The 12336-nt window shown below is 38.1% G+C and overlaps 1 protein-coding gene across 1 annotated transcript in view; it reads right to left on the reverse strand.

The window, feature by feature from the left end:
- The window catches only part of PRDM6 (PR/SET domain 6), a 79094-nt gene that overhangs the window by 6334 nt on the left and 60424 nt on the right, over positions 1 to 12336 (reverse strand). The window contains exon 6 of the mRNA XM_005432987.3: positions 4722 to 4898. Within this exon, the coding sequence (XP_005433044.2) occupies positions 4722 to 4898 (177 nt within the window). The remainder of the gene's footprint in view (positions 1 to 4721; positions 4899 to 12336) is intronic.

The following is a 12336-nucleotide window of genomic DNA, read 5'->3' on the forward strand; positions in this document are numbered from 1 at the left end:
TTGCTTTTGAAAGCACAAAGCAAGGCTTACTGTATTTCTTTACAATGCAAGTTCCTGTCCTCTATCCACAGGCTTCTTCTGCTGTGAGAATATTCTAACTTCCCAGCTACAGGCTGTTCTGGGACACTTTCATACAGACACAGGAAAGAAGGATGCCAAAGAGAGACCAGAAAATAATAAATCTCATGCTACAAGCACCTACCCTTTGGACAGGAGGGATGTGGGTGCCAAGCATGTCTGCTGGTTGGGCTATGCTGTCTGCACTGCACAGCCCTTGGCAAAACTCAGAATAAAACCTTTGGCAAGGCACCTACTTCCCCTGGCTTCCTCATATACCCAGGTAACCTTCAGATAGTACCCAAGGTGCTTTGTACTTTCTAGGCACTTGCAATGGTGTTTTCAGGACTACAGTTTTGGATGTATAAGTACCTGGCTTACAGGCAGGAACCTGTATTTGGCCCCTGACTCCTCTTTTCAATACGGTCCAGAGAAGCTGTTGCCGGATACAAACTGATAGGAAAGGTGAAGATAACAGTGTCATAGAGTCATTGTAACTATCTCACAGTAGGTAGGAATGGCAAAAAAAGCAGAAATATTTTTTCTTTTGAATTATGGTGTATTCTCTCCCTCTATCAATCATCCTTTTCCAGCCTGTCATAGAATAACAATCACTACAATGACATGTGTCTGTGAGACCGGTGAGCCTGTGCGTGCATGTTTTTGTGTGCATGTTGCTATGCTACAAACGTGTTTAATGTTGGATTGGAAGGTTGAATAGTAGCAAAACAGTCAGAAAGGCAAAAAAAGAGCCCACCTCTCATGCAGCCACTCACAAAGTAATCATGGGGCTGAGTCCAAGCCTGGCTATTAGACATACATCACATTTTTGGTTAAACCTCAAGTATAGATACAAGTATTGGCAATAACGATACCTATTAACTGACAGACCACTTAATTTCCACTTAAGTGATCTGATGGCATTTGAGAGTAATTTAAACAGCCCCTGACACAATGTAGATACAAAGAAGCAATTTAAAAGTCCTAACACTATTAGATGCCATCAGTGAAAACTGGATCCATGTTATCCTTTTTTACAGTGTGTCTGTGCCTTCATTTTAATTGTAAGGAGCAATGTTGTACTACAACATTCAACCTCATCAAACACAAGACTTCATTCTGTCACAAGGTTTCCCTATGCGATTTGCTTGGGTAGGAGTTGTAAACAAAACTCTTCATGTCAACCTCTGTGAAAGGTTTTGGGTGAAGAAAATGCTGAGGGTCTATTCTAGGAAAAAATGTCTTCATTTGGTATTTTCAAAATAAACATTTTAACATTTCATTCAAAAGCTACATTTAACACTAAATTTTATTTGAAAGAGTTAAAAAAAAAATTAAAGACCAAAACAAGCAAACAAACAAACAAAAAAAAGATGACAAAGTTGAGATGTCACTGCATATACAACATCTATATTCAACCTGAAATGGATTTTCACCAGTTTTGCATTTCAGTAAGAAACAATGGAAAACACATGGGTTATTCCAATCTGAAATAACCTTTCCTCTAACTCTTTTTGGCCAACTCCTGAATATTTGATGCTTGCACAACCCTGATTCTGCAGGCAAGTCCCTTAACTATTCTTTTTTGCCAAAGCTTTGTTCCCAGACTAGCAGCCATACTGGAGACTTCAGTAAGATAAGAATACACAAAAACTTTACAGTGGTGAGGCTGACTTGATAGCTTGTGATGACATGAAAAGAAATCCCTTCTAACTGGACCTGCAGTCCAGGCAATGCAGCTAAAGCTCTGACTATAGATAACCTCACTTAGCATTGTTATCTCTAATGAAAAGCAAATAGAAAATTCTTCCACCACACATCCAAAGTTACATAGGACCTACAAAGAACACCTTCTCACAGCAAAAGCTTTCTAACCAATCACAGACTTCCTCTTAAATAACAATCAGTTTGAAATATTTTAAAATATTGTCACCTTACGTTCACCATTTTCCAAACACCTTCTGATTAGTGATTGACATTGCCTGCTTAATCCATGCACACTGTAATCTGTCCAAATACCACTTACAAACATAACTGCCTTACTGCATTAGAAATAATGAAATTGCATTCACAGTTGATGCAAGTTAACCGTCCAGTTGACTGCCCATTTTCACCTATGAAATAGAACTTAGTAATACCTTTAAAATCACTGCTGTTATTTTTAAAATAACTTAGCTAGAATTTAAGTAGTGTAGCACTATCTATACACGGTTGTTCTTGCTAATAGTACAAATATTATTCAACAGAAGTATGTACATTACCAGAAAACAGACTTTTCTGACATACAGAAACCCTGTCTCAAAGGACTTTTCTGTTTTGCACTTTTTTTTGGTAAGCGTACACTCAAAATCCCTTTGTAAATTAACATTTAAAACCTGAATCACATGATCAAGAGACAGAAATCTTGTTTGTCCCATTTATGGCTTTTGTCTACTGGAACTTGTTGAGGTTTTTTTCCTAAGCTTACTTCATACCGTGTCTTGGACCCTTCCTTTTCAAAGGAGGATCTAAATGGTGATGAGACATCAAGACAAGCTGCAGCTATCTCTTTTTTTCCTCCAGCAGAGAAGGTGAATCAATGTCTGGATACATTTTCTGTCCTTCCTCTCTCAAATGCAAGCAGTCCTGCATGGGAGGCAAATCTACCCTTTTAAACAGCTTGCAGGATCAGGGTGACTGTGTCCCCGTATCTGACTAGCAGGGATGGGAAGATCTGCAGCTCCAGTTTTAGCTTCATGTGAAATTACTAGTCTGCTTACTGCAAGTACTTCAAGTCTTCCAGAGAGAAACTGGCACTACTGTTTCTTGATTTTAAGGAATAAACTAAATAAAAATCTGACAAGAATGAAATTATGTCATACATTACAAAGAAGCAGTACGAAGTACCCCCATTTTCTGTTGCTCTGCCCTGCAGCTTTGGAATGGGCAGGTACATCCCAGAATACTTTAATACTTCTGCATAAGCAGGGCAAAACAAACAAACAAATCCCAGACCCTGGTTAATTGTAGAACATACATTAGAGCCCTTTCACAAATGAAATTGTGCTGTAGTCAAGACCATTTTGGAAAAGGGGAAAAAAATTACCAAACCAAAGGGGAAAAATAATGACTCTAAATGGGGCAAAATAGCAGTTCTATTGGAAACATGACAAAAACAGGATGTTAAGGAAAAAAATTAAGTGGAGTCAACAAGGTTACACATAAGTAACACCTTAACATTAAAAGAAATCTATTTTCCATTTTGACCCGGAAACCTCTTCCATTAATTACTAAAATCTATTTACACAGCAACTAGATAAAATCAATCTGATTGCTCACACTATTTTTGGCTCACTTTCTATGGGCTCTGAGCATCCAACAGACTGACTCTAGAGGAGTCGATGTTTAGATGCTCTCAGTTTCCACATTTTGCCACCTACAGCACTAACCTAGCTATGATTTCTGGCATGCAAGTTCTTCTGTATTGGATATTCAGTGTTTGGCTCCTGGCTGTGTCCCCTTGCCCCCAGCAGAGGCATGTATGGAGGCCATGCTTCCTTTCATCCATATATGGAGGCAAAGTATCCCTACCGGTATCTCTACTGAGCTTGTTATGAGGGGTTCTGACAGCCCCCATGGCTGAGCTCTCTTACATAAAGCAGACCGAGAGCACAGTACGGCAAAAGCAGAAAAGAAAGACAAATGGAGAAAAGTAGACAGAGGACAGACAGTCCTTGGAGAAGAGGGAGAGATGTACACCTTATTCTATATTACTCCCATTCCTTCCAAAAGAAGTTATATCAATACATTATACATTGATATCAATAAATCACCTTTTTTCTTTCAAAGTGGGATTGTTCCAGGTATGATATCCGTAACATTCATGCCTGTCAGTTCAGCAAAGACACAGACACAAATATGGAAAACTTGTACTCTGTCTTGCAGAACACCTCCTGTTAAGTAGGCAGCGTCTTGCACAACAGAAGGTAAAATCCACCTGGATCAGCTGTGTTATGGCTGGAGGTGAGCATAGAGGGAAAATTTCTGAGACTCAGATGTGTGCTTGGCTTTAATGTCAGTAAACAGAAACTGCAGAAATAAGCAGCATCTGTTTAATTAAAAAACATCTTGACCAGGTGACGACTTTTTTTTTTCTTGTATCTCAGACAGTTGAACACTATTCATTTATTATTATGATCTCACCAAACTTATGCCACAAGCTAGAGTTGCATTTTCTATGCAGTGATTCTAAGACTAAAAAAAATGCACATTCCTCCCCCACATTTAACCAGACCCAAATTAGCTTTTATGTGAAGCTCCATCTACCTTAGCATGCAGACATCAAAGAATCATATTAATGTTTTTACAGCATAGCTTGTCCCAGTCTTGAGTGTATTTTCAGCTATGGTTCTCTGTCAACAGCAGCAGAAGATAACACTGAATTAAAACTATCAAGTTGTCATCATAGGACAGAAAATTGCTCAGGGCTCGCAAAGCACCCAAAACCAAGCCTGGTTTAATTCTGATTTTAACCACACCACTAACGGTTTTATCTGGTGGTTTGACCTTGGCTTTCAAGGGAACCCCTCTGCGTGTTGGTATGAAGCAGTGATGCTCGAGAACAGCAGTGATGCATTTCCCCCTCTAATCTCAGCTGGTGAAGGCCAGCAGCTTCAAGTACTTACTTGAAGGGCTTTTCCCCAGTGTGCGTCCGGATGTGGTTGTTGAGTGTTGTGGCACCAGCAAAGGCACGACCACAGTAGCCACACTTGAAAGGCCTGTCGCTGGAGTGCGTGACTACATGGTTTCTCAGCTCTGAAGGTTGTGAGAAAGACTGGGAGCAGTGACCACACTGGTAGGGCCTGCAGTGGGAAAGAAAAACACCATGCCATCAGCACTTTCTATTGACATAAGCGGGAAAACATATTGGCAGGAACATCTGGAATTCCAAGTAACTTCCAAAAAGAACTGCGGGGTGCACTTCTCCGGGGTTTTCTTGGGAGACACACACCCGAAACTTCATGATCTCTTTAGGAAATGTAAAATGCTTGCGCAGGAATTGACTGAGAGTCCCACAAAACATAATTCAGCAAGCTAGTGAGCCTGCACTACACATCATACACATGCCCTATTTCTCCCAAGCTCAGTGTGATACTCCTTAGTCACCAAAAACTTCTTACCCATCGGAGCTAAAAGACGCATGAAGTTCTCTGTCTGTTGATGCCAGCTACAGTCTTAGCTACAAATGCACATCTGATTGTCATACCTATATCCTAGGTGGATTCTGTGACCATTTGTAATTAAATTATTCATGTTGCTTTGGAGGAATCTAGGTTTTTTGACATCACCTCTTTCAACAAGAGACATTGCAAAAAATAACCATCGTTTTACAATTATCTTTCTGTTTTCTTACTGCTATTGAAAATATTTGCATTTAATTAACACAGTTCTCCCATCCAGATTGAAAATGCCTTTTTTTGTGATCTTGAAATGAAACCCACAGCTTAGGTTTTCAACAACACAGTTTGTTAAAAACAAATGTAACAAACAAACAAAACTGACTGATATATTACAAATTCAAAATCATAACAAACAGACTGTAAACATAGAAATAAAAGGATACAAGACAGCAAGGTGAGACAGGACTGCTAAAATGCAAATACCATTGCTAACTGAAATAATATATGGAGAAACAACACCTGTATATTTCTCTTTGGTAAAAGTGATTTCATATCAACATCCTACAGGGGTTTTTTTCCTTTTCACATTTGATTTAAGTTAGTGGCAGTCCTACATGCTCATCAGAATTTTCAGGAGGGATATTAATGATTTTTACCCTGCACGACATTCTCATGATGTCTGCACTTCTAGAGCAAATGGCCAACACCAACTTAATTGCTCTCTCTTTATAAATGTGTATGTTTAAATGGCTAGAAACCAAAACTAAAGGGAACGAGACGATGGTGACCAAGCATGTACAATTCAATTAAGTGCAAAATAAAGTGAACTATCTCATTTATCAAGTGAACTGCTTAATTGTGGTTACTTGCATCACTGAGCACAAATACTATTATTTTACAGTGCTTCAGAGCACTGAACCCTGATTGTAGAATTTTTTAGCTTGATTAATAGCTCAGTATTGGTCAATAACTCAATAGCTTACAATTTTAATTACTTACATTTGAAAATCTAACTACTTTTCAACAAGTTTGAAAAAAATATATAAAAGCTGTAGAAGGGTTACTTAACCTAGATGATGTGGCCATTAAAAATATTAATATATGTAAATTAATATTTTAAGAAAAAAAACCAGAAACACTGAATATCTGTTTCTCTTATTGGATGACAAGTAGTAGCATGCCCAGTATTCTCCTTTCTTGAAGTGCACAATTAATTTGCACAGAAAATATTTATCAATCTTGACATGAAAATTCAAGAGCTGGTAAAACTAAGATGAGTTGTGAATGCAGGCCTATTTGTTTGGGTATTTCCAAATCAAACACTTTCAAGCAAAAAGAACACATTAAGATATTCTGTATCCAAGAAACATTGATTTTTTAATAGTGAAAGGGACCATTAACATCTATTAGCCTCTGGTTATCTATTTTTAACAGCTACCACAATAAATGATACAACACTACATAAAACCAATTAATCTTTTATTTTTTAACAGTCAATGTGATTAATTTCACGCAGTGAAAAGTCACACTGTAACTTGTATCCAGTCACAATTCCAAACGAGTTATAACTGAGCACTGTGATGCCAAGTAAAAGGTTTTTACCCTCTGCACTGGCCCAAAAACAAATTTCTTGTTTACAAAGGATATTAATATAAGTACTCAGAATACATTTCACTGGCTAATGCTCAAGAAAAAGAGCCCTGTAAAAAATCACCTATTGTTAGACCACTTTGCCTGTATGCTTTCCTTTCACCCATATCTTTGGAGAACAACCATTACAAAAGTCACCCTCCTCCCTGCAGGGGATGTGTTTCTCCAGTTTATAGAGAAGATTATGAGTAATACTAAAATGGACAGAATAAGTAATTTTTTCAAGCTAGATACATGGCACACATTAAACAAAGCTAGTTCTAAAAATAAAAGTTATAAATACATTGAAATACTATAACAATCTTAAAATGCTGTATCTGATTTGCACAACTGCAGATTAAAATACGTCAAAGTTTGACAACTTGCGGATACTACTATCTTTTGCAAGAGCAAAAACAAAGTCATTCAGTAAGTATAAAAGTTGTCATTTTGTTCTCTAGCAACCATTTTACTGGGCTTAGAAATTTTTCTTGGCAGAAAATAAAATCAATATGCTGTTTTTAAAAAAAAATGAAAGTGGTGCAGAAGGACTGAACATGAGCAATGCTCGGTTCAGTGGGTACATTGACATGGACAGAGTGGGCCTCCCTTTGATGTAGCAGTTGTGTCTTCTGTCGTCACTTTGGTCTGCACTGGGACACTGAATTAAGATGGTGACCTCTTTATAGCAGAGGTTGGCAGACAGAAGGGACAGGGACATAGTGACAAAAACTGTGGTCTTCACAGGGTGTATTTTCAAAGATGTGCTGCTAGGCTGAATGCAGTCCCAGCCCAGAAAAACTCATTTCCACTGGAATAACTGAGAACATATTGTACCTCCTTGAGCTTCAAGGAATCCATGAAAACATAAGCATTTCTGTTTCACAGCCCAGGGGTGTGTTGATGCTCCAGAAAATAATGTTCAAACAAAACGGATTGCAGTCACTCCACATGTGAAAGCCTACATAACTAAAATATTCCTTTGCAAATGTACAGGCAGATTTGCAAGTATGAAAGTAATCAGTTTGATGAAACAGTTGTACCAGGGCCTCAAAGTATATGCTGACTATCTGAAGAAATACTTTCTTTTCTATAAAAATTTGTTCTCTGGTTATCATGTAGCAGGAACAACATAGTTTTGAATGTCTTCATCAGTGCATTATCTACAAGGTATCTTGTAGGCCCTTCCAGATGTAAATCAAGCCTGATCAAAATCTTCTCCTATAGTATTTTTAAGTTACATTTGAGAATGGCTAAATTGTTGTATGGCAGTGTGCAGATGAGAATGATGTGCTGACAGCCATCAAAAGCAGTTCTAATGTTTTTCATTAAACCCCTAGCTACGTATTTTTCTAGTTCTCTGTCCTCCTGTCTGAGCTTAAAGGAAGGAAATCTACTTACCTAGAAGCAAATTCTCCTGTTAGTAAAACCATCCTGATGTCATTAGCCCATCAATCAGCTACCTAGGTTTACTAAACTACAGAGTCCACTACCTTTTTCTAGAGACCCTAATCTTGCAGTCCCTGATTATATGGTGGCCCACAATAGGAACACAGGTCATTTAAAGTGAAATTCAGAAAGGAGTGACTGTAATGTCATAGTTTTCAAGTTTTATAGTTATTTAGATTTTGACCTTTTCCAAGTTTTTCATGTTACATTTTCAAAGTGAAACCAGTCAAGAATACATTATACTCCCTAGTCTGTCAAATTATTTTGTTGTCTGGTGATGTCTCTTTACATCTTAGTTTTCTCACTTTTGTAGCTGGTTTTTTTTTTTTTTCTGTGTGAAACTACATTATGTGTAGGACCAGTACAAAACCAACATTCCCTGTGAAGCTTATAGAACCTCACCAAAGCTCGGGCTTTGTGCAGGGGATCTTTTAACATGTACAAAGCATGCTAAAGGATAACAACAGAAAAATCCATATCTTTGCACCTGGAATAGTTGCTGACAGACAACTGTACATTTAGATTGATTCTTTTTAGATTTCCATTTAGCAGAAATGACATAACTTTTAATTATTTATCTTGTACTATCCCTCTGCTAGAACAATATACTTTCCAACTGCTGATTGCCTAGTACATCCAGCCAATATAAACTTACTTTCTACGTCATAAATAAGTCACAGCCTGAATTATTAGAATCCTGAAAAAACTTAAAATTATTTTCTACTACATTTTCTAATTCTTTCCTTTATAATGAATGGGTTTCTGGTAAGGCCTCTTCAGAAGAGAATCTGCTGTTTTCAAGGAGCATGTGGAATCCCAGTGCAATCTTTGGAAACAGAATTGCTTGTAATGGTGAGTTCCTGAATATCTGTAACTCTGTCATTGAAACACTGTCAGATCAGGGAGACAAAATAGTACATTGCTGTAATTTTTTCCCATTAGAAAAAGCTAGAAAAGCACCAGCTGAAAGAAGAGACACTGACATACAACTGAAAGTGCTTTTCTCTTTGTTGAAGACTAAGAAGAAAGAAAAAAACAACTTCTTCTTCTAATGGAAAGGTATTTTGGAGGGATGCCTTCTTCTAGCAAGCTGAACTAAGAAGCTGGAGAACAAAGCGACACCTAAGGATACTGCTGGCTTGCACACAGAAGCACCCCCAGCATCAGCGTGGCCATGGGTGGGCTACATTCACTGCCTCTGGACTCTATAGGCACTACTGCCCCTGTGTCCCCCTGAGGCAGCATGGCTAGTGCCCCAAGCACTTCAGGCACAACACAGCAGCAAGGATGGCAGAGCTGGATCCACTGGGAGTTCTGGGATCACCTCCTACAAATGTTTGTGGAGGAACTAACATAAGCAGAAAGCACGCTTGAAGTGTTTTCAAACTTCTGAAGCTTCCAGGGAGAGGTGCTGCACTGTCCACCCTTTGTTGTTAGTAACTATGAGTACTGTGAGTTTGCAAACCTTTGTGAAAAGGTTATGCAAGAACAAGCATTAAATTCAGCATGATGTTTACTTTAATTGAGCAATAATCCATGGCCACTATATAAACAGAAATAGACAACTCTTACTCACAGTATTTACTTTTTTTAGGTCTGTTTTGGGAGATGTTTAAATTAATTAATGGACTTTTGGATGGTGGGAGCATCAATGTCAAGGACACAGAACCTATAAAGAAAAAGATAAACACAAAGAGGGGCTGAGCCGAGATCTTGGAGAAGAGGATCTATTAAACTGGCAACTTCAAACATCAAGCTCCTGTATTTAAAAATATCTCACCATTTAAGAGTGAGGTGCTACAGCAGAACATGAGTACAATAATATCTTCTGAGTAAACAAGAACTGCATCCATAATTCTTCAGCCATGGACACCCTTACAAAGTGGGTTTCCCCTCAAATTATCAGCTTAAATACATGGCAATCAATGAGAATATATATAAAGATGTACATATTTTATATGAAAATGTGCCACAGACAGCTCTTGGGAACTGCAGCCACCTGCCTTCCCTCAACACCAATACATCCTGAATCTGGTGAAAATAGCAAGAAAGAAGAAAGATGTCATTAAAAGAGGCTGTCTAATTCTCAGAAAAGTGGTTGTCAGTAAAAATAAAATCCAAATACTGCTCTAAAAATGATTCACTGTGATCAAGGGCTTTTGGTTACTCCTTTCTGGACCCAACCCCCACAGCCCCACCCCACCCCCACCTTGTCCTAAATAGGATTGTTTGAAATTTCTGCAGCAGGAGGAAAAAAAGGAGAAAAAAACAAAACCAAAACAAAAAAAATGAAAAAAAAACCCAACCAAAAACCAGAAAAGAAAATGGATTTCTAACTCCTGCTTCAAGAAATAATTGCTCAAACTGCTTCTGTCTGGGGAGGGCTTAAAAAAAGTCCCAAAAGCTCAGAAAGTCCCAGAATTCATACCTTGATGGATTTTGATCTTCATCTCCCACTCCCACTCCAACCCCAATCACCATTAAGTTTGAAGAGAGGTCCTACAAAATCCAACAAGCTAAAAAAAACTCAGTGTAAAGGGAAAAGTAAATCATAAAGTAAACCAGTGAAAATTTAAAGTTAATTTTAATTTAAATTTTAATCCTAATCTTAATCTAAAAAACCACATTATTTTAATAATCCTCCCTACTTTGGATTCATCATTTTTTAAGATTACTTTTATTTATTAAATCATCTGCCTGTTAAATAAGACCATTTCTTTCTTACTGCCTAATAGAATTAAGCATGTTTTGGCCTTTTTCTGTGTCTGCTCTCATTGAGATGTTTCCTGAATCTAAGTGGCTTTAAATTAATTTCTTTTTTTTTAATTTCTCAAGGCCTAAACAGTCTGTTTTTCTCAAATTTCACCCCATGAGCTGGCCGCCTGTATGGATGCAAAGATGTTTTCCCTGCACTTCATGCTGTAGGTAATCAGCATAGTTGAAAAACAAATACCAAGACAAAACAGATAGTCTAAAGTAATTTCCTAAAGAAGACAGGCCCTGCTGCTTCAGTCACATCAAAGATACAGCGGCTGGTGTGCTCACAAATTGCTGACAATAAATGGGGAGCTGTTTATCAGCTGGAGCAGTGCTGTAGATATGGTTGAGAAAATACAAACCAGAGAGCTGCACCCAGTACTTCAGGCTGGCAAACAGGGACTCTTTCACAGATCATACCCTGTTCTCTTGTCTTCTGGAAATTTTGTACAACACTAGGAATTTTTCATCTGGAGAAATGCAATATGTTTAAGAAACCAGACAACTCTTCCAGCCACTGTAGGGCTAAGTAGCTGATCTACCGGTACCTGCTAAAAGACAAAAAGCTGCCTGTGATGTAAACTCAATCTGCAATGCTTTTTAAGCAGGGATATGAGAACCCAGATCCTAGGGCACTTACGATCTGCCATAACTGCTATGCTGATAATTTCAAACACTGAATCAATTGCAGTGATCTTAAGCATATTCATGTGACTGACGTGACACATGATGCTCTAAAGACGACCTATTTTTTACAGCAGTTATGTTGATGGCACACCTCACGGAAACAAAGAAGGCATTACAAGACTGGCCTCCCTCCACAAGGAGTCTGCACTATTTATTTAATGAAAACATAGAGATGTAAGCTATTTTTCCATACAGAGGGAACACAGGTGTCACAGAACAGAACACTGCAGTATCTCGTATTTATGCAACAAATTGATCCTAACTGTATACTGCAAGATCATTTAAGTTCTATGCTCTCTGTATAACACAAGAGGAAAAGTTTCTAAAGAACGGGTTTCACAGAACCAAACAAGCCAAAGAGGAAATCATCTAAATTAGCCAGTATCAATATTGAGAAAAAGGTGTTAGCTATTATAGTTTGAGTATTTCTGAAAGCTTCTGGGACTCACAACTTAAAACTCAGAGTCTTTACTTCTGTCCTCTCCACCCCAATCCTCCCCAAATCTGCTGAGTCCTTGCTGTAATCACCCTTTGCTCTCTTTGCTCCTGGGGGAGCCAACTTGTATTCTGATCTTGATAATTTTCCTGCTGTACTGTA

This window comes from Falco cherrug, chromosome Z (genome assembly GCF_023634085.1).
Source record: "Falco cherrug isolate bFalChe1 chromosome Z, bFalChe1.pri, whole genome shotgun sequence".
NCBI lineage: Eukaryota > Metazoa > Chordata > Aves > Falconiformes > Falconidae > Falco > Falco cherrug.